This window comes from Corvus moneduloides, chromosome 1 (genome assembly GCF_009650955.1).
Source record: "Corvus moneduloides isolate bCorMon1 chromosome 1, bCorMon1.pri, whole genome shotgun sequence".
NCBI classification, from domain to species: domain Eukaryota; kingdom Metazoa; phylum Chordata; class Aves; order Passeriformes; family Corvidae; genus Corvus; species Corvus moneduloides.
The window spans coordinates 147,878,697-147,906,510 of NC_045476.1; the positions used below are offsets into that span (position 1 = coordinate 147,878,697).

General features: G+C 40.5%; 2 protein-coding genes across 3 annotated transcripts in view; one reads left to right on the forward strand and one right to left on the reverse strand.

Annotated features, from left to right (window-relative positions):
* The window catches only part of NUDCD1 (NudC domain containing 1), a 38,720-nt gene extending 19,532 nt beyond the window's left edge, over positions 1-19,188 (reverse strand). Inside the window, exons 1-2 of one of the 2 annotated variants that reach the window (XM_032131621.1) lie at positions 18,942-19,188; positions 8,709-8,863 (exon numbers count right to left, since the gene is read on the reverse strand). In XM_032131621.1, coding sequence (XP_031987512.1) covers positions 8,709-8,863; positions 18,942-19,059 — 273 coding nt within the window. In that variant the 5' untranslated portion in view covers positions 19,060-19,188. Of the gene's footprint in view, positions 1-8,708; positions 8,864-12,704; positions 12,792-18,941 lie in introns of those variants that run through there. The other variant, XM_032131624.1, reaches the window with a different exon arrangement.
* Positions 19,189-19,291: 103 nt separating this feature from the next.
* ENY2 (ENY2 transcription and export complex 2 subunit) lies at positions 19,292-25,735 on the forward strand. The gene is made up of 5 exons (XM_032131636.1): positions 19,292-19,401; positions 19,758-19,851; positions 22,113-22,183; positions 24,513-24,587; positions 25,495-25,735. Exons 2-5 carry the CDS (start codon positions 19,784-19,786, stop codon positions 25,569-25,571), a joined length of 291 nt encoding a protein of 96 aa, XP_031987527.1. The 5' UTR covers positions 19,292-19,401; positions 19,758-19,783; the 3' UTR covers positions 25,572-25,735.
* Positions 25,736-27,814: the final 2,079 nt, after the last annotated feature.

Sequence of the window (27,814 nt, forward strand, 5' to 3'; positions counted from 1 at the left end):
ACAAGAAACACACTGAGGGGCTGAAGTGTGTCCAGAGAAGGGCAATGGAGCTGGGGAAGGGTCTGGAGCACAAGTCCTATGAAGGAGCAGAGCAGCTGCGGGAGCTGGGGTTGTTTTGCCTGGAGAAAAGGAGTCTCGGGGGGACCTTATGGTTCTCTACAACTACCTGAAAAGAGGTTGTAGCCAGGTGAAGGTTGGTCTCTTCTCAAGTGACAGGACAAGAGGAAATTACCTCAAGTTGCTCCAGGGGAGGTTTAGATGATATTAGGAAAAATTTCCTCACCAAAAGGAAACAGCCCTGGAACAAGCTGCCCAGGGTAGTTGGGGGCATCCCTGAATAAATTTCAAAGATGTGTGGATATGACATTTAGGGACACAGTTCAGTGATGGACTTAGCAGTGCTGGGTGACTGATTTGACTCAATGATCCTAAGAGGCTTTTTCAACCTTAACAATTCTATGATTCTACTACATGTCAAGACAAGTTTATTTAGCATCCTGTTGCAGTGCCACACTGCAATCTTTTTTAAGATTTATCTGAACTACAGATAGCTTTTGACCAGAATAAACAGAGACACTGTGGTGAACAAATTGCACAGATTATGTAATTCTTCAGTGAACAATCAAGACATACGGATTTTTAAAAAATTATGCATACCACTACATTTTACAAAAAAAAAAAAAATCCATTATTTCCTGCTCTGTTAACTTTACACAAATCAGCTTGATTCAATAACAGTGCAAAATGGATGTTAGATTACCAATTCCATCTGTATTTCTAGTAATTGTTCTCATAAGTCTGCTTTAGTTCTGTTTTGTGTTCTTAATTTCCTGCTAATTCTAACAGAAGAAAACTGCTTTCATGCTGAAAACTGGATTTCCGACTGTTTTCATTAAGTACAGCGACATGTCTTCCAGCATATCTTTTATGGATTATTCTTTATCTTCTGCCTTCACTCTCACATACAGCTCTTTGCTGAATAAGGCTTTGTGACTTTCTGTTCATTATTTGGCTCATGGAATGTCAGCAATGCTGCTGCCTGCTTAGGACTAAGATTTACCTCCATTTTTTGTGTTGAAGTAATCTCTGAATACCCAAGAGGCTTGTTAGGTAAAAAAAAAAAAAAGCCCTAACAAAATCTTTATGCTTTGAAAAGAATTTGGCATCACAGTTTAAAAAGCAGTCAGGACATGCTTTCTCAGCAATACAGTTTGATCAGCTACTTATGAAGTAGATCAGGCTGTAGTATTAAGTGCACAAACAAATTATTCTTACAGAAAAATATAAGATGCAAACCGCAGATTCAGCGACATCAGAGTCACATCTCTGTGATCTTTTAAATAACCAAAATGGAACTTAATAGTTTGAAGCTTTTCAACTGAAGTAAGAAGCTGTTAAATAAAATGGGCTGGAAGTTTGTCACAAGTGGGGTCCCTCAGGGATTGATACCAGGCCCCACACACTGAACATCTTCGTAAGTTATCTGGGTGATGGGATTGAAAGCACCCTCACCACATTTGTTGATGGCACTAAACTAAGTGATGAGGTAGACGTGTACCTACAAGGAAAAGCCATCTGCAACAGAGAGCCTGGAAGAGTAGGGCAGCAAGAATGCTGGGAAAATAAGCAAGGACAAGCATGGTCCTGCACCTGGAATGGCATAACCTGAGAGCTCAGAATAGGCCAGGATCTGTGTGGCAGGGAGCAGCCTTGCTGAAAAGGACCTAAGGGCAACAGGGACAACAAGATGACCATGAGTCAGAAGTGCAATGCTGCAGCACCAAAGGCAAATTGGATCCTGCGCTGCATCTGCAGAAGTTTCACTAGAAAAGAGGTGTGATCATCCCACTCCACCCAGTGCTTGTCAGGCCCCACCTGGAGTAATGTGTCCACAACTGAAAGAAGACATGGACAAATTGGAAAAGGTGCAAAGGACAGCTATGAACACCATCAAATGGCTGGAGAATTTGCCCTATGTGAGAAGATTGAAGGAGTTAGGCCTCAGCTCCCTGGAGAAGAGTCAGGGAAGACCTCATCACAGTACTTCAGGGCAGCTACAAAGAGACCAGAGGCTCTCTCTTCACAAGAAGTTGCATAGAGAAGACAAGGGACAACAGCTAAAAGTTGCATTAGGAGAGGTTTCATCTAGACATAAGAGAAATTTTTCAATGAGAACAATCAATGACTGGAACAACCTCCCAGGGACATGGCAGAATCTCCATCACTGGAGGTTTTCAAGACACAACTGGACAGAGTGCTAGACAACCTCATCTAGGCTCCTTTTGCCATGAAAGCTTGGACTGTATGATCTTTTGAGATCCCTTCATCTGGGCTGTTCTGTGATTCTAAAATAAACACAGGACACAAAAAATATAATTTAAAATATTATAATTCATAGACTTCAGGATCTGATTTGTGGTCTTCAAAGAGGTCTTCCAGTAATGATAAAGAAAAGTAATTCCTGTTGTTTCTTTTCTGTATCTTAGAGGAATATTTCTCAGGAAGTTATGGTCCTTTCCCCTAATCTCACAGAGTTTTATATATATGTGTATCATATATGAAACAAAATTAGATACAATGGTATCATAGGTATTTTACAAGCTAGTGTACCTACACATATTTGAACAAATAAAATCATCTCTGAAAAAAAAGGTGCCTGACTGACCTTTAGAGATCATCCCTTTTCAAACCCAATCTATCTTCTTAATCCAACAACAAATAGACCACGTTGAGAACATAAAAAATGGTTACAGAGACAAATAACTATTTTTTGTTTTATTTTACTAGGCTCATTTCCAGTCAGTTGATCTACAATTATTTTTGAAGGTCCACATATCAGAAACCTCTGTTTAACAAGAGAGAAATTCTTCCCTCATTACTAAAAGTCAGCATTACTGTCACTAAAATGAAAATATATTTAAGAAGAAATATATTTGTAAAAATAGAAAAACAAAATTTGAAAAATATTACAGGGACACTTTTAAAGATATCGACAAGTATGTAAAAGGAAGCACAAACAGAAGCATACATTTGTATTGAAAACCTGGGTGGGACACAAGTAATTATTGATTCTGTGACACCCAAAATGTTTCTTAGTCTCAGGCCCATTCTTAATGTAATAAGGCATGAGACTAAGAAATATCAGTGAAAACATACCAGATTAAAACTGTGTCTCATTACAGTCCCTGAATATTCAGCCACAAATCATTTGAACATCCTCTGTCCCTCTATTTTCACCCAAACAATCAGTAGCCTGGGGGGAATAATCCGCTTTTAGCAAAAGAAACTTACTCATTCTGCTCTGTGAAATAAGGCAGTCAAAAATATACATAAAAAGGACCATCTCCAAGAGAGTCCTTTGCACCTGGGCACGTGTATACAAGACAGAAAGAGCACGCCGTGTGTGCAAAGCGTGCAGTGGCCTCATTTATTGAGAATCCCGCCTTCGAGGGGATTTCAAATCTTTCATATTTTCCAGATGTTAGTAAAATCAGATATGCATTTAACATATGTTCAAAGGTAAGCAAGAGAAATTTGATTTGGGTAAGTACCATTTTAATAACCAACAGCAAAAAAAGACCAGATAACAAACAGATAGCCTGCTTGCCTTTTGGGCCTACTTAAATTCGTATTAGAGATTACTGTGTGCTACAGGAAGGTTATGAAACCTGCAATGGAAAATATTTTGGCAAATGGCAAATTTGATTTTTAATTATTAGAAGCATTCAGGGTCAGTTTATAGATTCAGTTGTATCACTACACCCCTTAGACTATTCTGCTAATTTGTAACACATTCACAAGGCGAGAATGAAAGAATTAAAAGGAAAAAACCCAAATAAACCAAACCCACAACCCAAACAAATATCACTCAAACACTAGATACATAGAATTTTGGCTTCCTCATATTTTGTTTAATTCTTAGATTTTACGGAAAGGCATGGTTTTTTTCTACAAAGAAAGTAGAAAAGCTTTCCATTGTAACTAGTAATGACTACTGAGCCTAGGAAAAAAAAGTCAAAATCCTGTGTATCTTATCATGGAAAAAAGAAGCATCATTCCTCTTAACAGGGACTTAGAGGGGTATACTATACAACATTACAGAAGACCACACTTTTGTCAGCCTTCAAGTGAATCTTAACAGTAAGCTTCAAATAGTTTTGGATGCAATTAAAATAAAAAATTATCAACTACTTAATCTTCTAAAGCTCACATCAGATTTATCAGCATTGAGCAGGAATTTCAGAACTCAATCTCCTGAAAAAATGAAAAATAATCTTTATTACAAAGGCTTTCTTTCAATAGGCAAGAAAGGAAATAATCTCATTCACAACTTTTCTGTTCACTAATTTAACTTTAGGCATTTATTAGAACAGTCTCTAACCTCACTCTGACAATGAAAAGGATCGACTTCCTTGAAGATGAAACAAAACCTGCCCTCAAACCCCTTGTGTCAGATTAGCTTTTTGACTTGCTGTTTCTCTGTTCACCAGGTGGTTAACTGAGGTAATAGTAACTCCCTGCTTTAGAAGTGTGAGGGGATGGTGAGAGTCTGTAGTCATGTATTATACCAGCAAGAACTGGCTAAAATAACTCGGCACTGCTCAGGCAGCAATGATCTGGGCATTGGTCAGCGCTGGTGAGCAACTGCATTGTCCATCACTTGGTTTTCCTTATTTTATTTCTCTCTCTTTTCATTATCATCATTATTTTTGTTGTTATTATTAATTAATTTTACTTTATATAAATTGTTAAACTGTTCGTATCTCAACCCATGGGTTTTACCTTTTTCTAGTTCTCTTTCCCATCCTACTGGGGATGGAGGAGGGGCAGTAAGCAATCAGCTGCATTGTACTTAAGTTGTCAGCTGGGGTTAAACAACAATACTGTACAAACATGAGATATTTTATAAAAAATTTAAAATAAAAATTAATTTTTCAAGGAAGTAACAGGGAATGAGAAAGGAATAAAGGAATAAAAAAAGAAAGGAAAAAATGAAGTTGCAAGTCATATGGCAGGCAATTCCCACAAAGTAGCAGTAACAAATACAAGATTTTGTTTTTATGAAAAATCAAAATACCTAGGCATTTGACACATCTCTCTAACTGCAAAAAAAGTCCTTACCCAGCATTCTGAATAACAAAGAGACAAGTATTTTAAACCCTGAAACAGAACACTGAAAGATTTTGTTGTTCTCTATCTGCTTCCTTATTCTGACTTGTTTCAAATACAATTCCCACTTTGTGTCTGGTGCCACTAACAGTTATTCTGAATTGAAGTTAACCAAGTTACAGAAACGGTATTCCATAGATAATTCTTACTGGAAATTAAAAATATGAAAATATATACACCATTAAGGATTTTAATTACATGTCAGAAGAGTTCCTATTGGCACAATTTTTCAATTTGATTATTTGAGCATAAAAAGAAACAAAGTTGTCTTTGCAAGAAGAGCTTAAGGTCAAGAAACCAAGTCCAACTGCTAAAGGAGAAAACTTTGAATGTTTTCCAGCTATATTTGAATACTACAAACACCAAGCAATCAACAAAGTTGAGTCAGATGCAAAAAAATGACCTAAAAAACCCCAACTTGGTAATCCCGTCACTACTCTACCCATTGGGTGTTCAAAGCAAAGTATCGATTGCTGCTGACATATTGAATGAAAATGTCCAACAGCTGTAATAGGAGAATGTTAAAGCTATTATACAGTATTTTTAGCCAAGATATAGTAACAATTTCCTCAACCTGGTATAAAAAGCCCACCTCAATACTCATCCCTCAATACAGAAGAACTGCTTGTGTTGATCAGTTTTCTTTTTTCAATTATGTGTGATTTTGAGCAAGTGGAAAGGTGTTATATGCACTTCTTTTCCTCCACAGATGGCATCTTTTTAAACATCTAAGTTGCAGGGATAATTCATGATATTTGGATAACCAACACACTGTCATATTAGAATCAAAGTTGCAACCAAAATAAGAAACAGAACTAGAAATAATGATGTGTTAGAAAGCCTGTGTTCTTTCACTCTGAATTTAGGATGAACACATTAACCTGTTCCATCTTCTGTTTTAAAGAAGACTGACATTAATTTTAATTGTAAGCTGTACTTAGCCAAAAACAATCCTATTTTTAATATACATTTGACTAATATATGGCCAGGCACATTTGTAATGAGACACCTTGTTGATGTTTCTGAACACGCTTTTTATACATATGCAAGCACGTTTCCTTTGTATAACAGCACAGTATCATGTATTAGGACACAAGATGGTGCCTATTTATTTCCCAGTACAATCAGTTTTATTTCCCACTTCAGGTGGAACCGAAAGTTGTGACCAGATATTAATCAAGTGCCATTATCTTGAAATAGGTCCTAGGGAAGAATATTTCTTAGGTCAATTTATGGCCTGTTGTAAAATCCTGTATCTGCTAAGAAATAAATTTACACACATAGTGCCCTCCTAATAAAGGCAGGGTATCCCTTTATTGTTGAGTGTCTGTGTTGTGCAGGCAGAAGGGACCTGCAGGGTTGGCCTCAGTGAGGGCTGCCCTGTGCACATACAGCCATTTCCAGCCAGCTCCACTGGCTTGCCATCAGAGATAGTTGAGCTTGTCAGCTAAGACAGCAGTGTGGAACAGAAGCTTGCCTGCAGCCCTTGGAGAAGACCATGGAAAAGCAGGTTATCCCCCTGAAACCCACAGAGGACAGATATCCACACCTTTGGCCATGCAAAAGCACACAATGGAGCAAGTTCCTGGTACAAGCTTCGTGTGACCTTCTGTCTTACCATCCTACACTAGTTCTAACTGGCAGTAAATTAAATAACTTTCCCCAAAGTCAAGTCTGCTTTGCCCATCATGGTAATTGGTAAGTGATCTCCCTGGTTTTAGCCTCATCCACAAGCTTTTCTCTTCTCTTCTCCCCATCTTGTTGAATACGGGGAGTGAGAGAGTGTCTGGGTGGGCATCCAGCAGCAAGCCAAAGTTAATCAACCTCAAGGATAAAACAAAAAATGAGATTGTGACAAGCCACTATTAACAGAAGGCTTTCTTTTAGATGTTTCTACTAGGAATCCAGATGATCTCAGAAGTTTTGGAAAAAGTCCTAGAAGATTATTTTGTCACATTAAGAGTCTGCCAAAGGCTCTAACTGCTATATACTATGAATAGCAAATGAACTATTTTGCAGCTTCACTTCTCAGCCTATCATCCTCTGGAAACCTATTATTTCCTGAAAATCTAAAACCACAACTTCAGAATTTTTCTTAGTTTTGTCCTGACCTAGTAATTTCTGTCCCCTTGCACAGACTAAGCCACATGCTCTCACAAACTCACACATTGCCCTGTGTTTTCACAGGGTTACAAGTCAAATTCTCTGGTAGCATGACAATGGGCATTCCTTTCCACACAGTCTTTTCTTCATTAATGCCCAAGCACTACAATTGTATGTGCTAGAAACATGGTGTCCATAGGGGTGTCCTTTCCCCTCTGAAATGAAGTATAGTTTTGTAAAGGAAACTAAAGCATCCATGCACTAAAATGGCTCAAAAGAAATACAAATTTTGACTACTTAGGACCACCAGTATAAAAGCAGAAATTTCTGACTTGGCCTAGCTTGCTTACACTATTTTGAGTTTCCTCAGGGCCACCAGCATCTTTTTGCATCCAACAAATGATGTCTAGATTAAGCATTTCTAATTCTAACATATATACAATGATTGGGTTCTCAAGGTAGCAAACAAACATCAAGAATGTCAGGGAGAAAGAGACAGCAACTAGAAAAGCATCTTCCCTTTTCCTCAGCTTGTCATCATGTCCATCTTCCCCAGAATAGAAGCAGATGTAACACTATATAGAAGCCTAAAAGAAAAGGAGCTAATGAGTATGTCTCCAACAGTGATAGCCATAGGTTGTGGACTCAACCAAGGATTGTTGGTAATAACACACTGTGAGAAAGAACAGGATGTGGCTGGAGATGGCGGCCATACAGAGGTAGGACAGCACTTTTCTGGGACAAACACCCTTGTTCTGGCTCCTAGAGATAAGCACAGCACAGTCCAGCACACATGTAGAAATAATGTGGAGAAGTGCATGTGGACATGGACTGCAGCAGGGAGATCAAGACCACCAGAGACCCCTCTAAGCCCTCCAACCCATTTCCAGAAAGGTCTGGAAGAACAAACTGCACATGATAACTAACCTGTATAGAAAGGGAGTCACCTATTTTCCAAGTGGAGAAACCGACCCATAAACAGGTACTCCCACCAAGCCCAGGCAGCATCTCCAGGACCCTGGACATCCCATCAGCCCACTGCTGTGTGTTTATACTAGGAGGTCAGGGACTAACATTCCAATTTCCATGCCAAGTGTGTAACTCACTAAAAAACTCTGAAAGCTTTTGTGAACCCTCTGGCTTTTGTTGCTCCTTTTGACCACGAGCATCTTCAAATCCTGGGTACTCCTGTCCCCTTAAGGGTGGATGCCACACACTACTGCAACACTAATCAATATTATTAACACAAAGAAGTCAGAAACCTCACTTGAAATCCCTTCATTCTTCCTGGTGAAATGCATTTTTGTTGACCAACCTGTCTTCCTGGCAATAGCTTCCCTCAGTTTTTGCATTTGGATCCTACTTGCAATATTTTCTATCTCATCTGCCCCTATCTTTTCAAATTCAATGTTTTAAAAAAAAAAATTTATTCTTACCAGAGTCACTGACAGATTCATAATCCTTCCAAACTGATCAACATAGTAGACATTATCCTGGTACCAGGAGTCAAGGTGAAGATAATTATACATGCCAAAAGCACGCATGTGGTCAAGGGTATATTGATCATCACGAAGCTGCACTTCTGCTACAGCTGGAGGGAGAAGAAAAAGACTATTTTAACAATTATGTATTTACAATTTAATAATTTAAAATTCAAACTAATAATATAAAAACATTTCTTCCATTTTCATTCCATAGGTATGCTTTATTTGAAGAAAAATATATTATGTATACATAGTTTAAAATTTCACTATAAGCTTGGAAAGCAAGTCATCTGCCCTAAAGGCCACTGCAGCCATTTGCTTTGATTATGACATCACTATTACCATTTACAGTGGCCTATTGCAGTGGTTTGCCTTGGCTGAATGCCAGATGCTCACTAAAGCTACTCTATCACTTCCCTCCTCAGCTGGACAGGGGAGAGAAAACATAAGGCTCATGAGGGAAGATGAGCACAGGGAGACATCGCTCACTGATTACTGTCACAGGCAAAGCAGACTCAACCTGGGGAAATTAGTTTAATTTACTGCCAATCAGACTAGGGTAATGAGAAGTAAAACCAAATCTTAAAACACATTCCCCTCCAACCCTCCCTTCTTCCTGGGTTCAACTTCACTCCCACTGGTCTCTCCCTCCTCCCCCTTCCAGTGGCACAGGAGACAGGAATGGAGTTGAGATCAGTTCATCACACTGCTCTGCTTCTCCTTCCTCCTCATTCTCTTCCCCTGCTCCAGTATGGAGTTCTTTCCACAGGAGACAATCCTTCACGAGCTTCTCTAAGATAAGTCCTTCCCACAGGCTGCAGTTCTTCACAAACTGCTCCAGAGTGGCTCCCTCCCACAGGTCACAGTCCTTCAGGAAAGACTGCACGGGGGGGGTGCCCAACGCGGTCACAAGTCTTGCCAGCAAACCTGTTCCGGTGTGGACTCCTCTCCCCAGGAATTCACAGGTCCTACCAGGAACCTGCTCCAGCCTGGGCTTTCCATGCCATCACAGCTTCAGTCAGGTGCATCCACCTGCTCCGGCATGGGGTCCTTCACAGGCTGCAGGTGGATCTCTGCTCCCCCATGGACCTCCATGGGCTGCAGGGGAACAACCTGTCTCACCATGCTCTTCACCACAGGCTGCAGGGGACTCTCTGCTCTGGCACCAGGAGCACCTCCTTCCGCTCCTTCCTCACTGACCTTGGTGTCTGCAGAGTGGTTTCTCTCACACAGTCTCACTCCTCTCTCTGGCTGCAGTTCTGGTACAGCAACTTTTTACCGTTCTCCAATATATTACCCCAGAGATGCTACCTCCATGGCTGATGGGCTCAGCCTCGGCCAGCGTCTGGTCCATCTCGGAGCCAGCTGGGATTGGCTCTGTCAGACATGGGGGAAGCTTCCAGCAGCTTCCCACAGAAGCCACCCCTTGTAGCCCCCTGCCACCAAAATCCTGCCATGCAAACCCAATACACCTCCACCCTGTCTCTCACCAGCATGAGCTGAGGTCCAACTTACCAATAACCCTCACAAGATGAAACACGCATCTACACACATGCAACAGCAATATCAAACCTACTTTGCATTACAGTAAGGGGAAAAAAGTCTGCTCTGTAGTAACTCTAGGAAAACAGCAGCCAAAAGAAATACTCCATATAACTACATGGATTTCATAGTCTTAAATTTTTAACTAATCTATCAACACTTGAAAGGCAAAAGATTAAAACACTACAAAGCAGAATTAGTTCACAATAATTACAAAAAAAAAAAACAAACCAGAAACAAAAGCAAAAAACAAAACAACAACAAAAATCAAAAGCAAACAAACAACAACCCCCCGCCATGATTTTAGCACTCTCATTAAGGCTGAAATTTTCAGAAATGTCCAAGATATCATCAAAATTTCAGACTAAGTTTTTCTAATTGAAAGAGGCTGCAAAGAATGGCTGTTCAGTTGAATAGTACCTTCTTCAAGGCAAGAAGCATACTACCTACACTCATCCACTTGAGCAAGATTTTTCCAAATAGAAGACATCTACTCAGCTACCAGTAATCAGAACTGGATTATCGGTCAAAGACTAACCAGGTTTTTACTTAAATTAGGCACAGCTTTTTTCTTCTATTCCGTATTTATACAGAGATGAAGCAGCTGTAGACCAAACATCTCAAAATACATTAGCAGAGGTCTCATCCATCCTTCTGTACATAGTCTCAGATAGACCAGAATTCCATTTCATTCTCCAGTACAGGCAACCCAGGATTCTTAGCTTTCCTACAGGGAACTTACCTTGAACTTCACACAAGAAAAATCCTTTAGAAAGTTACAAGTAAACTCTGTCAGTTCATGATGATTAGCACTCAAGCCCAGAGTATGGGAAAAGCACCTCAAGGCTAATCCTTCTCATAGCAGCAGTTCACAGTTATTTTAGTCCCTAATCTTTCAACTTCTACTTTCTCCCCTTTTCTGCTCAGAAACAGAGCAAATCTATTTCCAGTATTTCACTTCCATCCCTCCCCAAACAGGGGCCATTCAAAACTCTGTGCAGCAGCACTCAAATTTCTTACTCTTCTTTAGCATCTACTTAAACCCTACTGCAGCAGAAGTCATTTACTCTGTCAGAACACCAATTCTGCAAAAACCAGTTCACTTGGGAGTGCCATCAGTGCCTCTGCACAGCTATCACAGACTCAACAACCAGAGAGTCACTATATGGCTCAGAGCAGACCCCATTAGAGACACTGGCCATTATCATAAAAGTGGCTTTAGGAAACTATGCAAGACTATAGTGCCTGATTAATAAAAAATCCAGTCATACTATACAAAACACTTGCAAAATGACAGCATAATTAGCAATTAGTCTCCTAATCACTGTTGATATTTGCAAACCAGCAGTTTTAATTCCACCCAGATCAAATCATTATTCATATTCACCACACAGGAGAGATTTCCATACCTCTGCAATTAATAAATTACTGTTCCACAAGCTATGGCCCTTCAAAAAAAGCTAGAATATCAACAAAGGAGTGAGAAGAATATACACCTGTCTTAATGGCAAGGACTGCTACCCATTCCAATTCCTACTTTAATTAATTAGAATATTTTACCATAAATAACACTGTAAAAAAAATAGAATATATTGTGAAAATGCATTTTAAAGCTGTTTGTGTAACCAAGCTTTATCACAGAGGTATTTTTTCCCAACACAACAAGAGATGACATGAATATTTTCTAAACAATTAAAGACCAAACCAAATATAATCCAAGATAATTATTTTCAGTGAAACCAAGCACTTACCATCTACTTCCTGTATAGCTGATCTTATGAAATTAGAATATACATGTAGAAACATGTAAAGATTTTTTAGCACAAAAACCCTAAAATGGTAAGGCTTCCTTTCTCCACTTCTTCCTCCCCATTCCCCTAGTTATGTTGCTCCTGTCAGAACTGTAACTAAACAAACAGGAAAAATACTCCAAACCAGATTATTCCTAAAGTAAAGGTATATAACTTTTCAAGAAAATTCTTGGAACAATAAACTATTGATTAGCTGATTGTAAGGTGATAAGCTTTATAAAATCTGGAAGAACATGAATTCTCTATCCTTGATTTTTCTAGACTGTAGTTCTGATAAGCCCTGAATAATACAGGGAGTCAGGAATAGGAGATCCAAATCCCTTGTGTTATTGGAATATGTAATTAATTCCACATAAACAGAAGTCAGAAACTATACAATTCATAGGTGATTTTAAACCAGGAAATCTAACAAATGTGTACTGTCTTGTCATGAAACACTTCAAATGAGGGAACCAATGGCTTTCAGAATGTATCATACATATGTGTAGCCCTGCCAAGATGAAGCAATTATAGAACCCATTCTATTCTCCATTAATTGAAACCCATACTGTGATCAAGTGAAATCTGTGCACAGTTGCCATCTGCTATGACATACCATGTGCTTAGATAGTTTATAGAAGATTCTATACTAGGGTGAAATTCATTCCTTCCCTTCTACAGCCTTCAAGATTCAAGGTTTCTTGATGGTCCTTCAAAAAAAAAGAGAAAACCAATAGAGCTGAGTGCTAAAAAATAAAGGACAAAAGAGAAAAGAAGTGGAGACTTTTAATAAAGTAAATTCAGAGAAAGATAACTTACTATAAATGGAGAAGAAATACTTCAATCAGATCATCACCTTATTCAGTCTCACAGTTACACACTCTTATGCGTTTTTATTTTGTTGTTCAGTCAGGATTTTTTTCTGATTTGTTGTTGTTTGGTTTGGGTTTGTTTTGTTTCAAGGTTTTTATTTGGAGGGTTTTGGTGGTTTTTTATTTTGTTTATGTGATTTTTGAGAGTCAGACTAATTCACAAGTCTCAATGGGTTCACTAGTCTGTTTGGGTTCAATTAAGAAGCAGCAGTTAATGGCAGCTATTCAACAGAACAATGTGGTCTTTATCAAATTTCTGATAAATACACCTGCATCAAGAAAACTCAGAAACATGGATTCATACACTGTCATTCATACCAGAAAAGAAAGCAAATATACAGAATGCATAAATTAAATCTCAGTTTTCAATATTATTTCCCAACAACCCTAGTTAGGTGGGATATTTTGGACTAGTACAAAGAAAACTGTACTACTTTTCTAGAATTGTATTTATCTCTACTAGTTCCATGCTTACAAAGAGTAATTTGACTCAAAATAATTTAAACATAGTTAAAGATTTTTCCTCACAATGCTTTACTTGAAAGCAAAAGCACTAAATACAAAGTAATCCATAATAATCAACAGAAGATAGTTAACTGTTACAATAAGATCCCTAGCTGATTATTATTACAATTATTAGTCTCCAGTGCAAAAAAAAAAAAAAATCTCCTCTGAATAAAGAACACTATCAAGGAACTTATACTTTAAATGAATAGAGAAGTCTTACATCTGCCATCAAACACTACGAAGCAGAACCGGGGTGAAAAAAAAAAAGAAAGAGAAAAAAAGGGTGAGGAACAACCCTCAAAAAGCCCCTCCATTTTTAGATGTTTTCCTGAATACTCCAAAGCAACTTTAAAAAACTGCAAAATATGCAAAGTAATTACACCAGCATATTTTGTGGCATCAAATACTATATGCTTGTATGTCATGCCTTGTTTTGTAGTGCCACCCAGTGGAAGCAATTTTGTATTTCAGATACACTGATCTACTAGTGGAAGAGATAATTTATATTCTAGTATCAGCATTCAAAGATCCTTCTAACCCTGCATTAATGCTTTTTCTTCTAATTATAAAAAATATGTTCTTATTTTTAAAGGCAGCATCATCTTGTTGTTGTTAACATATGCCTGAGACCTAAACTTTTATGAACTACAGCTGCAAATGTCTCTAAAAGCTCACAATTTCTTACTATTTCCCATACATTACTTTAAATTTCTTTTTATATTTAATTTTTCAAATGCAAATGGAAAATGTAAATGAAAATCTCTGTAAAAGTTTGAAACACTAGTGCCTTTTGCTCCATAAAGAGTCACAAACATGTTTTTTTTCCATGTACCACTACTAATGGGCAACTTTTCACTGAAGTACAGACCTTCTAAACAGGATGCATTACCACCATTTTTCAAATAAAGTGATAAAACTCATAAATGCTCATGATCAAAGGAATGCATTCTCTGCATATTGCCCTGGCTTGCAACAGCAGCTCATGTCTGAGCAAATGTCTAGTCTGCCTTCCAGCTGTAGCTATATTGAAAACATCCACTACTACATCATAGATACAGTGGTCCTGCCATATAGACAAGGTAGAGAGGAAAGGGATCAGGGACATCTGTATCTGAATAAATTCTAAGCCTCTGGAAAGAAAAAGGAATTAAGAGACATCTGACCGGTAAACAGCAAAGGTCTCAATCCTTTAAAAATGTTGTGCAACTTGGACATGTTCATTGTTGGAGACAAGGATTTGCCCCACAATCTCTGTTTTGGACTCTCCTGAGATCAGATATGGGCAGAAAAGACAACCATAAACAAAATGCTCTTTTGCCCCTCCTAAAGGTTCAGTGATCAAAAAAAAAAAAACAAAAACAAAAAAAAAAAAAAAAAAAAAAAAAAACAAAAACAAAACAAAACTCAGTGCAAGGGAAACATTTGAAAATAAGTTATGGAAAGAAACTAAAAAACGTAAGGAGAAGGGCAAAATTTATGATGAAGAGCTAGGAACTAAAGAACTAAAGGCATAATAATGTAGGACTCATTACTAGTTGAAATATATTACCAGGATGAGAGATGAGAAAACAAATGACTGTGAGAGTTTAGCATTAACTAGGACAGAATGCGTTGGAATAAGAAAGAAATAAAAGAAGAACATGCAAATCATAGTATTTAAAAGAAAAGGGAAGGTATCATATTTCCCCCATTCTTCTTCACTGTGACCATACATTTTAAGCAATTTACAAGGAAATCACCTTCTATCACAGATCTAATAAATATTTTTTGAAAAATTATTTCTTTGTCAGTTGCACATCTGACCACAGCAAATTCCTGGCAACCACAGTCAAGCAGTTGAAGCATATTAGAACTGAACACTAAGTTTTACACGATGGTCAGAAAATGAAGCTCGCTGTAGTCCTCAGGAGCATGACAACCACCACACATTGTCACACAACACCATGTGCTGCTATCCGCCTGCTTCAGTGGCAGAAGACTGCATCAATTCCACAGGGCAATTTTTCTGGTCATTTTATTTTATAGTTAGCAGTGAAATTCATAAAAATAGATAAATATAAAAACAGAGATAAAAATATTGAGACAAGACTGATACTCTAAAGTTCACTATGCAAGTTTGTAATAACACTGCATAAATACTTCAACTACAGCTGAGCTAAAACTCAGTTCTACTTAGGAATAAGCACCTATTTATTTTTATTGTCATGTATTCCAAGTACTCTAAAACTCACATATTTATCTTAACTGCCACCAAATTTGGGATGCCAAACAGGCAGAACTATAAATCTCAGGTCATTTGAAACAAACACTCATTTTCAACACTCATTTTCAACAAATTCAACAGCCTTTTTACATTAATCTTCCAGATTCTACTATGATATTTTTGCAAGCAATTGTGAAAAAAATCAGAAATAATTATGCTGACAGTGTTCCTAAACATTTGACATTTTTTCAGCTATTGCACTCAGTCCCACTTTGACGAAATCAAATCAAATTCTTCACACAGTGACAAATATTATTTTAATAATCAAAAAACTACCAAGCTCTTCATTATGTTGCAGAGGCTTTGAATGTGCACACAAGTGTGCTGAAAAGCAGAAGTTCTTGGCCTTCCCACAAAATATTGGTTTCTTCTCCCATGCAGTAATTTGAAAAAGCCCCAGCCTTCACACCCATCCACAGTCTCTACGACTCACCTCATTATTCCTGTACAAAACAGAAATCAAGTTTTGGAAGGATACCCTAAATCTAACACACATGTAGAGTACTGACACTGAGAAATACAAAAAGTCAGGTACAGAACACCTCTGCACTGTGAGGAAACTGCCTTGAAGGAAGCAAAAGAAAACCAGCAAGGCGAAAGAGGCAGCTGTACAGCCTAAGAGCAGCCTGAAAATAAAATGTCTGGAAGACAGATCTAAGGCCTGATATGTTTCCTGTTATTAATTCCAAAACACAGTAACAACAATAAAAGCTTTCCACTCTCCAGAGGACCAGTATTTGTATGCGCACACAGAACAGAACAAGTGAGTTAGCAGTAGCGACTCTGTAGGACAGTTGAGTGGTTAGACTGAAATGAGTCAGGGTCTTTGCATTGTGAGAAGTGGGGAAAGAAAAGAACACAGTCACACATACCAATCCTGTATCACACGTGTTGGGGTTTTAGTTTCGTCCTATTTTTTTTTCTGTTAAAGGAATTTTCCCCTATACATGTTGCTAGGGGAACAAATGGCTGAGTACATAAGGAAAACAAAGGACCTGGCTGCTCTTTTTGTTTCACCTGGGGGTGTGGGCAGTTGGGTCTCCGAGTTCAGAGAGAGAGGAAGCTGTTTTTCCTACTGCCGCTTTTCTTTCTGCTGGAGAAAACACCAGGATCCCAAGCCTGCCTTCCCCACCGGGACCCCGGCCGTGGCCGCCCTGCCCTGCCGCTGCTTTGAGCCTTCGCTGCGTTGTAGCCCTGCTAACCCTGCCTGCCCAGACCTCCGGGGGGGGTTCCCCGTTTGGATACATCTCCTCTGCCATCTGGGATTTGTGCTCGTCCCTGCCGCTCCAGCCTGCCGCTCCAGCCTGCCCTTCCAGCCTGCTGTTCCCAAGGGTCCGGCCGGACACCAGGATCGGCTGCCCAGGGGTTTGTGAAGCCTTTGTTCCATCCCTCCTGGGATCCCATCGCACCGGTGCCGCGTGCTCCCCGAGCTCGCTCCGGAGCGCCCCCTGCAGCCGCGGGGGAACCATCGCACCTGCCCTGCTCACCGGGAGCCGCCAGCGCCCCTGCCGGCTGCGAGCGGAACTGCACCCGAGGGGAAAGGGCCTGACAGCCGAGAAGGCTGGCACTGGGTTTGTGATTGCTGTTACTGCCACAGTTATTGCTGTTTGTTTGACTGGTATATATATAATAGTAAAGAACTGTTATTCCTATTTCCCACATCTTTGCCTAAAAGCCCCTTGATTTCAAAATTATAATAACTCGGAGGGAAGAGGGGTTGCATCTGCCATTCCAAGGGAGGCTTCTGCCTTCCTTAGCAGACACCTGTCTTTCAAACCAAGAGAACACAAGTTCCTGTAATTGTTATGTAAAATATGTGAATGGACAAGAACTGAGAAGATCCATCTCTCCATTAGCAACTCCACTGTTCATGTACTCTAATGAAAATCTGCACTCCTCACCTACTTAGAACAGGCGCACAACTGACTATCCGGGAACCACAGAGGTAGCTTGACCATAGGCAGAACAGGAAATAAGGCAGTAATTAAGGCACTGCACCTATGCTACACATCTCTGTACATCTCTGACACAACTGTAGCACTCTCGTAACACGCACCCACTCACCTGCACTTGGACTGTCTTTTGAAAGGTGACACCTAAAGCAGTCTTACAGTAAAAATGTTATTCTTGTTAAATTTTCCAGTCCTGCCATAGATACACTGACAGTCTAATTCATTTGACCTTCAATACAAAATTTATCGAAAAACTTCCTTCTTACTGCTGACAATTCAGCATGGCAAACATACCTTTCTGATCCACTACAAATACAATGTATTGTACACAAAACTAAAGTAACATATAATGGGTAACTTTGTAGACAGGTATATCGTTCAGTACATATACCGAGACAGAGATTACACAAATTGTGTAATTACAAACTGTATTTACTGTCTCAGCTTTACAAAAAAACCCCAAACTAATTCATCCACCTTACAAAAAGACCTGAATTTCACAAATCGGTAAACGTAGGGTACTGAGAGATTTCAGGGCATGGCTAAGACTGTAGGCACATATCCAACAGGACTTTGTGCTAATGTACTCCTCATGTACATTAATTAGCCTGTTAATGGAGCAGCATCTCAAACACTAATGATGCTTGGCAGAGAAAGCAGGGCATGGAATGCATGGCCTGAAGATCCACCTCTGAACTGTGGGCAGAGTAAGAAAGAAAAACAGCTGATTTGCTGAAGTTTGTATAAGATGTTGATTTAATATGTATTTCTCTAAATCGCATGTGCTCCCTTCACACTCCGCTTTGGACTACCTCAGCTGGTAACCTGGCCTCACCTCGCCTGCACAAGCAGGCGATTTAGGACACAGATTTAGGACACAGGTTTCCTTACTCATTTGGGAACTAAGCGCACCAGGGGCAGACAGCTACAAGGCAGAGGTCTGACAAGTCGGAGACCTCTGTCCACCATGAAGCCACCTGGGGGGGAGGACGACGGACGTCCCTGGCCAACTGCAGCAATCATAATGAGAAAAGCCGAGACGAAGCGCTCGGTCTCTGAAACGCCCGCCGCTCGAGAGGCGCGGGACTTCCGCTGCTGCGGGCCGGGCTGTCCCCAGCTCGGGGCACCCTGCACCGAGGGCCGCTGCCCGGCCGCGGAGCACCGCGAAGGGACGAAGGGAAACGCTGGGGGATGCGTCCCCCCCGCGCTGCCCAAGGGATGCCCGGCGGGATCAGCCCCGCGCCGCGCCCGCTCCTCACCCGCGTCCAGCCCCAGCTGGTAGCAGGCCAGCGGCTCCAGAGACAGCTTGTATCCCTCGAACTTGGGGTCCAGGAGCAGGCGCTTGGCCTGCAGGGAGCAGTGGGCGGCGCCCGCCATCCCACAGCTCCGGGAAAACTTCGGGAACCGCCGGCAACTCCACGGGCCCTCGGGGAACGCGCGGCAGCGGCCGCGGAGCACCAAGGGAAGAGGGTGCGCGGGCGCCCGGCCGCCGGAGTACGTGGTGGGAGTTGTAGTCCGGGCCCGGAGGCAGCCGTGGGACCGGGGCGCGCCGGGAGCTGTAGTCGCCGAGCCCGGACTACGATTCCCGGCGGAGCCCGCGCGCAGGAGCGGTGGGGCGGGCGGCGCGTGGCGCGTCTTGCCGGCGGCTCCGCCTCCTGCTGCACGGACCGGCGGCGCTGCGGCGGGCGGTGAGCCGGGAGCGAGCCGGGAGCGAACCAGGTCGGACTTTCCCTTCCTTTCCCCGCGCCGCTCCCTCGCTTCAGGGGCGCCGCTGGACGGGCCGAGAGCCGGAGGCGCCGGGCGGGAGGGCCGGGCTGCGGAGAGGCCGCGCCCGGCGAGGGTGGGCCGCGCCCGCGCAGGCGGCCCGGCGAACTGCCGGTGCTCCGGCACTCGAGCAGCCGGGCGGGTGCTGTACCGAGCTCGTCCCCTGAACCGGTCACACAGTGGTGCTCCGGTCATTAACCACGGGCATGTGTCAGCGAACAGAACACTGCATGTCATTCTGTTTTGGTGACTTTTTTTTTGTTGTGCGAATGATACCAGCACTTGTCGAAACTCTCTTCTGCTCTGGGTAGGTTTGTGGAAAACCTAGATTTCCAACATGAATAAAGATGCCCAGATGAGAGCAACCATTAACCAAAAGCTAATAGAAACAGGAGAGCGAGAACGGTAAGTTGACTTCCTACTCCATCCCGGTGAGAGGCTTTAAATACATCAAAACTGCACTACACCTAGTGATGCCATGAAGATTTTTTGCCTTTTCTTTTATACCCCTGTTATACCTTTTTACAACTTCTGTATTCTTAGTGCTTTTTGCCTACATTCTTGGACTTGTTTGTCAAGCTAAGAGGCTAAACATTTTAGAAGCTTCGTAGCTAGGGATCAGTGTGCCCCAGACCCCAAGGTCCTCTCCAGAACATATTCTGTAAACCAAGATAGAACCATCCAGGAGAAGGCTCCTTGGGGAGGGGGGCTCACTTGAGCCTCTCACTGGGGAATCTTTGATAGATGTGCTAATTAGTAAAACCTATAATGTTATACCAGATCTTTTGGGGTAAGCATTTTGGCAGGGTGCATTTCGATGCATATGACCTAGGCGTGTGCACCTAAAGATCCTTAAAATAAATACCAAGGTAAAATCCCTTTTCCCCTTCTAACCGTGTTTGACTCTTGATTTTAAGACCAAGAAAAGGCATCACTAGAAGTAAAGTAAACTCAACTCTAAATTCTTTAAATGCTTGCACATGAAAGTCTTGAGTGTTATACAAAACTATTTTTAAAAATGCCTTTTGAACAGTTTTGTTTTAGTTTTACAACTGAAAAGAGATGGTGGGGAGTGATTGGCTTATGAACTCTAAAACTTTCTCTTATTCAGGTATTTTGTGTTGAAATGCCCTAGGTTCATGTAAGAATCATCATTCCATGCAGTTTGTTGCAGTTAAGTCTTGTTATTTCCTGATAAGGAGAATGAAACAAAACTTTCCTTTCTGCTTTTAAGTTTTTCTTGTGTTTCTAGCTCTTCGCTTGTTAGGTAAAGCAACACACAGTAGAATACATAAAACAGCACTTGTACAAGTCATTGTAGAGATCCCAATACAGGCAAACAAGTAAATTGCAGAATATTTTTGGCCTTTTGGTGTCTCTTTAGTCTGTTTTATTGACATTGTATTCACATATCACTAGAGTGCTTGTGCCATTTCCCTCATCATTGTTTCACTGTGCTTGTAACACCATGCACCAGAAGCTTCATTTTTAAAGGCCTGTATGGCAATTTTTTTTCCTGGGTCATAGCCTTGTACCTGGTGTAACCTTTTGTAGCCTGATGTGGTATCTCTGCTCTACATCTTTCCTGGCTGTGACCATCCCCTTGGAGATTGCACAGAGCTTCAGCAAAGCAAGCAATTTCTTGAAATGGTATTGAGATCTATTTTATCCTAATTTAAGAGTTGGAGGGGTTTTATCAGGATGTCAAAAGCTCTCTTACAAACAAGCTTTATCAGAGCTGTACTATGATCAGAGGCAGAGCACTTGGATTTCTTGAATTGAGAAATATCTAGAAGCAGCCAATGTCACCTGTATTCTTACTCTGCTTTTTGTCATCAGTTCATCTGCCCTCTACACAATTCACTGAGTAAAAGGGATTAGACCTGCACAGTTCAGCCTCTTGCTGCAGTCATTTCATTCATAAAAACAGGGTTTTGCTAGAGTTATTTAGGATAGTACAGTATAGGCAGGAGAAAACAGTAAAAATATTAAAGTTATTTATCATATTTTTACTTTCATTTTCCCTTCTTCTGTTTTTTAGTACTAATTTTCATTTTTTTAGCTAACTTTCAATATTCTATTTTGATATATGGAGTAGATGCTTCATTATGGCAGATTTTGTCTTCTCCATTAATGCCTGAATCCTTGTTGCTTAAGCTTACATAGCTAACCATGCTTAGGAAGATAAGATATAGGATCCCTTCATTTTCACCCAAAACAAGGTAACATGTAACTGGGAAGATAAACCTGCAGTTGAGTAGTGCAAAATTCATGTTTCTGAAAGGTGAGCGGGAAGGTTTTACTTATTTTGAAGACCTGGTATCAGGTGAAATACTCCAACTTAGAAAGTTTGCATACATCTGCTACCAGAATAGACTCAGTCAGGTCGAGTAATTCAAGGGCTTCTACCTTTTTTCGGTGGCTGCAGCATCAACACTGCCTGAGCAATTCTGTGGGTTAGCTCCAGAGGCACCAAATCCTCATAGTCCAATATGGTGAACTGAAATTGGAACTCATTTGGGTTTGGATTCACCTGATGTTCAGCCATTTCTGCTGCTGGTCTGGGAGCTCTTGGGTAGTAATTATAGGTTTAACTTTCACACTGGAGCATATTTAAGCTGTCAGGAATGTTTGCTGTTCTAACAAGTTGTATATTGTCTTAACAGCCTTAAAGAGTTGCTGAGAGCCAAGTTAATTGAATGTGGCTGGAAGGATCAGTTGAAGGCACATTGCAAAGGTAACAGTGGTCAATTAATTAATATCCTTTGTAGTCAGCTGAGACTCTGGCCAAATAAAAGTCCCAGATGAAGGCTTTACTGCCAGTTTAAACAAGACGCAGGCAAGTGGAAAGTATCCCTGGCAACTGGGTTTGCGTGCAAGGAAGCATCTTGCTGTCTTGGCAAAAAAAATCTTTAAAGAACTCTGATCTGAACCTTATTAAGCTTCTCAGACAAGTATAGGAATTGATTCCCTAAATATTTATGATGATAACAGCTTTTTGTTTTGAGAGTGATGACTGTTGCTACAGGAGAAGAAAAAAGACAAAGGAGAATTGAACAAATACAGTGGTGTGCAACTTAAAACCTTTAAACTTGGAGAACTTTGTTATCTGCATATGGGAGAGAAAGAAGTGCCTTTGTACTCTTTCTGAATACAGTTCTTGAAATTAAGGTCATCTCCTTAGAGGAGAGAAAACAAGCAGATGAACATCTGAATACCCAAATCTTTAGCGTTGAGTTAAGTGTTTGGCATTGCTGGAATTTAATGACTTATAAATTGTATGAAACTGTTATGAATAGTACTTAAGCATCCAGAAATATTGCTGCATGATGAAATTTCCTTAAAGCAAGTAACAAATCCCTTGAGCTTTTGCTTAAATTCTGCTTTTGTCTGTTGTGCCTGGAAATTCAATATTCCACTACAAGTGTGTAGGGAACTACACTACAAGTGTGTATTCCACTACAAGTGTAGGGCTGAGTGTGTTAAATTGTTTTCATAGCTTGATTTGCAAAGAAGCCTGAAAAGATTAATGTTTGCCATTGTACACCTAATGGCACTGCCAGAGATCACCCGTTTCAGTACTACAGAAAACAAGAGGGGTGTTTATCTGCCTTCTTAACCACACACTTCATACTCTGCTATAGTAAAGTTACGGAAAATTATTTGGTTTACATTAGTACTTTGGACTGTAACTGCAGTTGCTGAGACTGAAAAATACTCTGAAAAATAAGTTTATTTGTCTGTGTTAAGAGCATAATAACCTCCAAAAGGAAGGACAGAGAGACATGCAGCTCCTAGAACAGGTCCAGCAGAGGGTGACAAAGATGCATAAGGGATTGGAGCATCTCCTCTTAACGAGGAAAGACAGAGGGAGCTGGGCCTGTTCAGCCTTGAGAAGAGATGACTGAGGGGGGCCTCGTCAATGTCTATCAGTATCTGAAGGGAGGGTGTCAGAGGATGGATCCAGGCTCTTCTTGGTGGTGCCAAGCAATAGGACAAGAGGCAACGGGCAGAAACTCAGGAAGTTTCTCTTGAACATGAGGAAGAACTTCTTTACTGTGCAGTGACCATGAACTAGAACAGATTGCCCAGAGGTTGTGGAGTCTCCTTCACTGGAGATAGTCAAGAACTATCTGGATGCAATCCTGTGCCATGTGCTCTGGGATGACCCTACTTGAGCAGGGAAGTTGGACCAGATGAGCCACTGTGCTCCCTTCCAACCTGATGCATTCTGTGATCTGGGGAGTGGGGTGGGCGTTTGGGGTTTTTTTTTGTTTGTTTGTTTCTACAAATAGTTCATGTGATGTCAGTTCAGAAAACATATTTAGTGTCTTGGAGACAATCAATCCTAGGTACTGACATACAGTTAAAAACATTTATGTTTAAACAATATTTTAAGTTCATGCTCTACTGTATTGAGATTACTTCTCAGCTTTGACTTTGCACTTTTCAGTAGTGTGCAAGGCACAATAAGTGAACAATTGTTTAAATACTGATGTGTATTAAAAATAACCTTTATTTTGCTATATTACTGGTTATTTTTTTTAATGTGTATTCCTTTCTTTCTGACATACTTTTTGACTTGGCTGAAATATGTACAGAAATCTTGTTTAAACCAATTGGAAGAAGAGTAAGGATTTACTGTGCTCTTCCTTGTTGTATGTTCCAAAGTTTTTTCCCAGTTGCACCTTTCTTAGGACTGTGTAAATAATGTATTTTAAGAGAGAAGTGAGCCAATTGTGAACTGCTCCAACACTCCAGTAATAGGCACATCTGGTAATGCTCAGATGAGATAAAACATTTTCATGTTTGTTTTTAAAATATAAGCTGATCAAGATGCATCAGCAGTGACAAGTTCCCATCCTTAAACCTATGGCATGAGTGAGAGACTAAAATCCACTGTACAATGCAGTAGGTACTGAGCTAATAACCTGTATTTAGGTCCCATGCTCTTCATGTTCTCCCATGACTATGTAGGCAGGTTTTGTCTCTTAATCACCAGCACAGGTTTCGTCATCTTATGAATGGATTAAAAGACTTAAAATATCGGTCTTGGTCTTCCCCAGATGTCATTAAAGAAAAAGGATTAGAACATGTTACTGTTGATGATTTGGTGGCAGAAATCACTCCCAAAGGCAGAGGTAAGAAAATACAAGTGTGGATGTAATACTACATCTATAAACATACCTACCTCTATTTCATTAATATTTTGAAAGCAGCATCATGAACTTGCCTATGTTGGATTCAAGGAAACATGTTAATAGCTTGATATTAACTACAAATAAAATGTTAATAGCTTGATATAAACTACAAATAAAACATGCAAATTTGTATTGCGTAGCAGCCTTCAGAGTATTTTTGCAGATTACATTATTTAGTCATGTCTATATTCATTTTTATAATTGACTTAATGGTCCCAAGTTGTGTGTGCAACACAGATGTTTTAAAATTCAAAATCTTTTAAGATGGAAAATCAGAACTAACAGTGTAATGGGAATGGGAAGAGTAAAGGACATAGCATACAGATACAAAAAAAATTGAATCACTTAAGGAAACTGCAGTCCTCTTTATATTGTTCCTCTTGGGCTCTCTAGCAGGCTTTGATGTTAGTGGTAGTAACTTCATTAAGTTCTAAATAAAAATAGGCCTTCAAAATAGCTTGCTGGAGACCCTTACTTAGAGGCCAGGGTTGAGATTTTTTTTTTGTCTTAAATTTGCGAAGAAAAAAGGTAGGATAATCACACTTCTTCTGGTGATTATATCCTGTTTCCTGTTGAATAATCCTTTTCCTCAAACTTTCCAATTTTCTGGATGAATAGGCAAAAAAACCTACCAATAACAACATTGTTCTCAATAGATCCCAATTTTAGTCTATTTTAAATGGGAAAAGTATAGATGTGCTATAGGAAAATTAAGTATTTTCAGTTATTTTAGGTATTAACGGAATTGCAACAATGAAAGAATAGAAGTAGCTGTTGTAAAAGTATGGTATTAGCATACTTCTTGTTTTGTCTTTTTTTACTTCTTACTTTCTTATTTGTGTTTCAGCTTTGGTACCAGACAGTGTAAAGAAAGAACTCTTGCAAAGAATAAGAACCTTCCTTGCTCAGCATGCCAGTCTTTAACTTTGACATTCATCTGGGGTACAGTGTTTCTGCATTACATCAGTCATGTCAGGATTGGAATGCAGTTTACATACTTAAGGATGGAAAATCATTACTTTTTCTTTGCACTGCATTGATTTCTTAAACTTGGTGTTATTTTAATAAAAAATTTTGTGGACTCATGGTTCTAAGGTGCTTCTATCTCTCAGTGGACTGTAATGTGGTGTCACCTGTTCCAGTTTTTAATAATCCATAACTTTATACAACTGTGAAACCTTGCAAAGGTTTTCAGAAAAGAAGTACAATTAACAAGTGTGTTGACCAGAAATGCAGAAAACAATTTAAAAAAATGTGGAAAATGGGATATGATGTACTGCTGAGCATATCCTTTCTGATTTTCCCAGAGTAAGCAGGAGAAAGTTAAGACTACATGAAACTGTTGGTGACATTCCTTTGGTACTTCTTTTCTAGCAAATGAGTTGTTTGAAGTCTCTGATGTGGGTTGGAAGTATTTACTCAGCAATTCATAAGAGGTTCAATTCTTCAAGAAAAAGGGAGTTGTATCTTTCCTCAGCAATTCTTTTCACATTTACTTTGAGTTGCTATTCTAATTCTGAACAACTACTGTTTTCTAGCTTTGCCCATATTACTGGTTATTTTTTTTAATGTGGATCTTTGGGGCCTTTTGAAATTGAAGTATAATTCAATAATTTGCCACCCTAAGTCTCATAACATGATGCATTTTAAATTCTTGTATCTGGAACTGTAACATCAGCCAGGTCTATAAATAGCTGCAAAAATAAATTCCATTAATAGAGAGGATCAGGAAAGGGGCTTTGAAGTGAGAATGTTTAATTTTTCCCAGCTTCTCTTTGTGATGTTGAATAGGCTGTAAAGTGGAGGTGAAGCATAAGCAGAAACTGAACGAGCAGTCGGATACTGTTGTGACTCGGTGGCTACTGTGAAAAATTACTGAGTCAACATAATATTCATACGCCTAATTGGAAGAATACTGTAAAAACTCTCACTTAGAAAGTCATTCCTGTGCCAGTGGGTTGTGCTGTTGCTGCGAGTTTTCAGCTGAGGAGCCGCCCGGGGGCACCCACGCTCCGTGCATGGGGACGGTGGTGGCGGCTCCCGTTCCACTCTGCAGCCCCTCTGCTGCTGCCCAGTCCCTTGGTCTTCGAGGAGGGAATTGCGGTGCTGTGGCGCAGAGCACAGTGAGCGCTCCCCTCGCTGCCTGCTCGCTGGGACAGGCTGCGCTCAGCCCTGCGCGGGGCTGGGCAGAACGGCAGCGACAGCGCCGGCCTGAGAGGGCTCCGGGGGCTGGGCAGACGGGGGAACAGGTCTGAGAGAAGTCTGGCAACAGCTAAAGGTGAAGTTTGGCAGTAGACAGGAGCTGGTATAAACAGGGCCATACCAGCATCAACGGGACAAGATGTAACTGGTCATGAAATCTTTTGTCTACAAAGACCAAGTCCCTGCTAAGACTGTAACTGGAGCCAGGATCGTGGATCTGCTGCAGATACTCCTCCTGAGGGCCTTGCCTGTGCTGTTTTAAATCTATCTTCATGTTAGTTTGAGCATATTTGCTGTATGTCATTGCCTCTGTGCTGTAAAATAATGGTGGAGGTCGGAAAGAAGAAAATTCTTTTATTTCACTTAAAGATCCATCTTGTTTTTTAAGATGTGTTTTTGCATTCAGTATGTACCATGGATCAAACCCAGCTGGCAACTCAGCCCCCCACAGCTGCTCGCTCACTCTCCCCCAACACCCACCCAGTGGAATGGGGGAGAGAATCGGAAGAGTAAAAGTTAGAAAACTCATGCATTGAAATAAACACAGTCTAATAGGTGAGGCAAAAGCCATGCACACAAGCAAAGCAAAACAAGGAATTCATTCACCACTTCCCACTGGCAGGCAGGTATTCAGATGCTTCCAGGAAAGCAGGGCTCCATTCTGCATAAGTTACTATGGAAGACAAATGCAACCACTCCAAATATCTCCCCGCTTTCCTTCTTGCCTCAGCTTTATGAGCTGAGCATGTCACCGTATGTCACCAGGGTCAGCTGTTCCTGGGTAGGTCTCCTCCCAACTCCTTGTGCACCCCCAGTTCCCTCACTGGTGGGGTGGGGTGAGAAGAAGAAGAGGCCTTGATGCTGTGTAAACACCACTCAGCAATAATAAAATATCTTAACACTGTTTTGAGCATAAATCAAAAACACAGCCCCATAATAGCTACTATGAAGAATATTAACTTTAT

Excerpts from the sequence above, each read along its gene's own strand:
- ENY2 (XM_032131636.1), top strand. The coding sequence starts at position 19,784 with ATGAATAAAGATGCCCAGATGAGAGCAACCATTAACCAAAAGCTAATA. Across the intron at positions 19,852-22,112 it reads GAAACAGGAGAGCGAGAACG|CCTTAAAGAGTTGCTGAGAG; the intron begins GTAAGTTGACTT and ends TTGTCTTAACAG. Across the intron at positions 24,588-25,494 it reads AATCACTCCCAAAGGCAGAG|CTTTGGTACCAGACAGTGTA; the intron begins GTAAGAAAATAC and ends TTTGTGTTTCAG.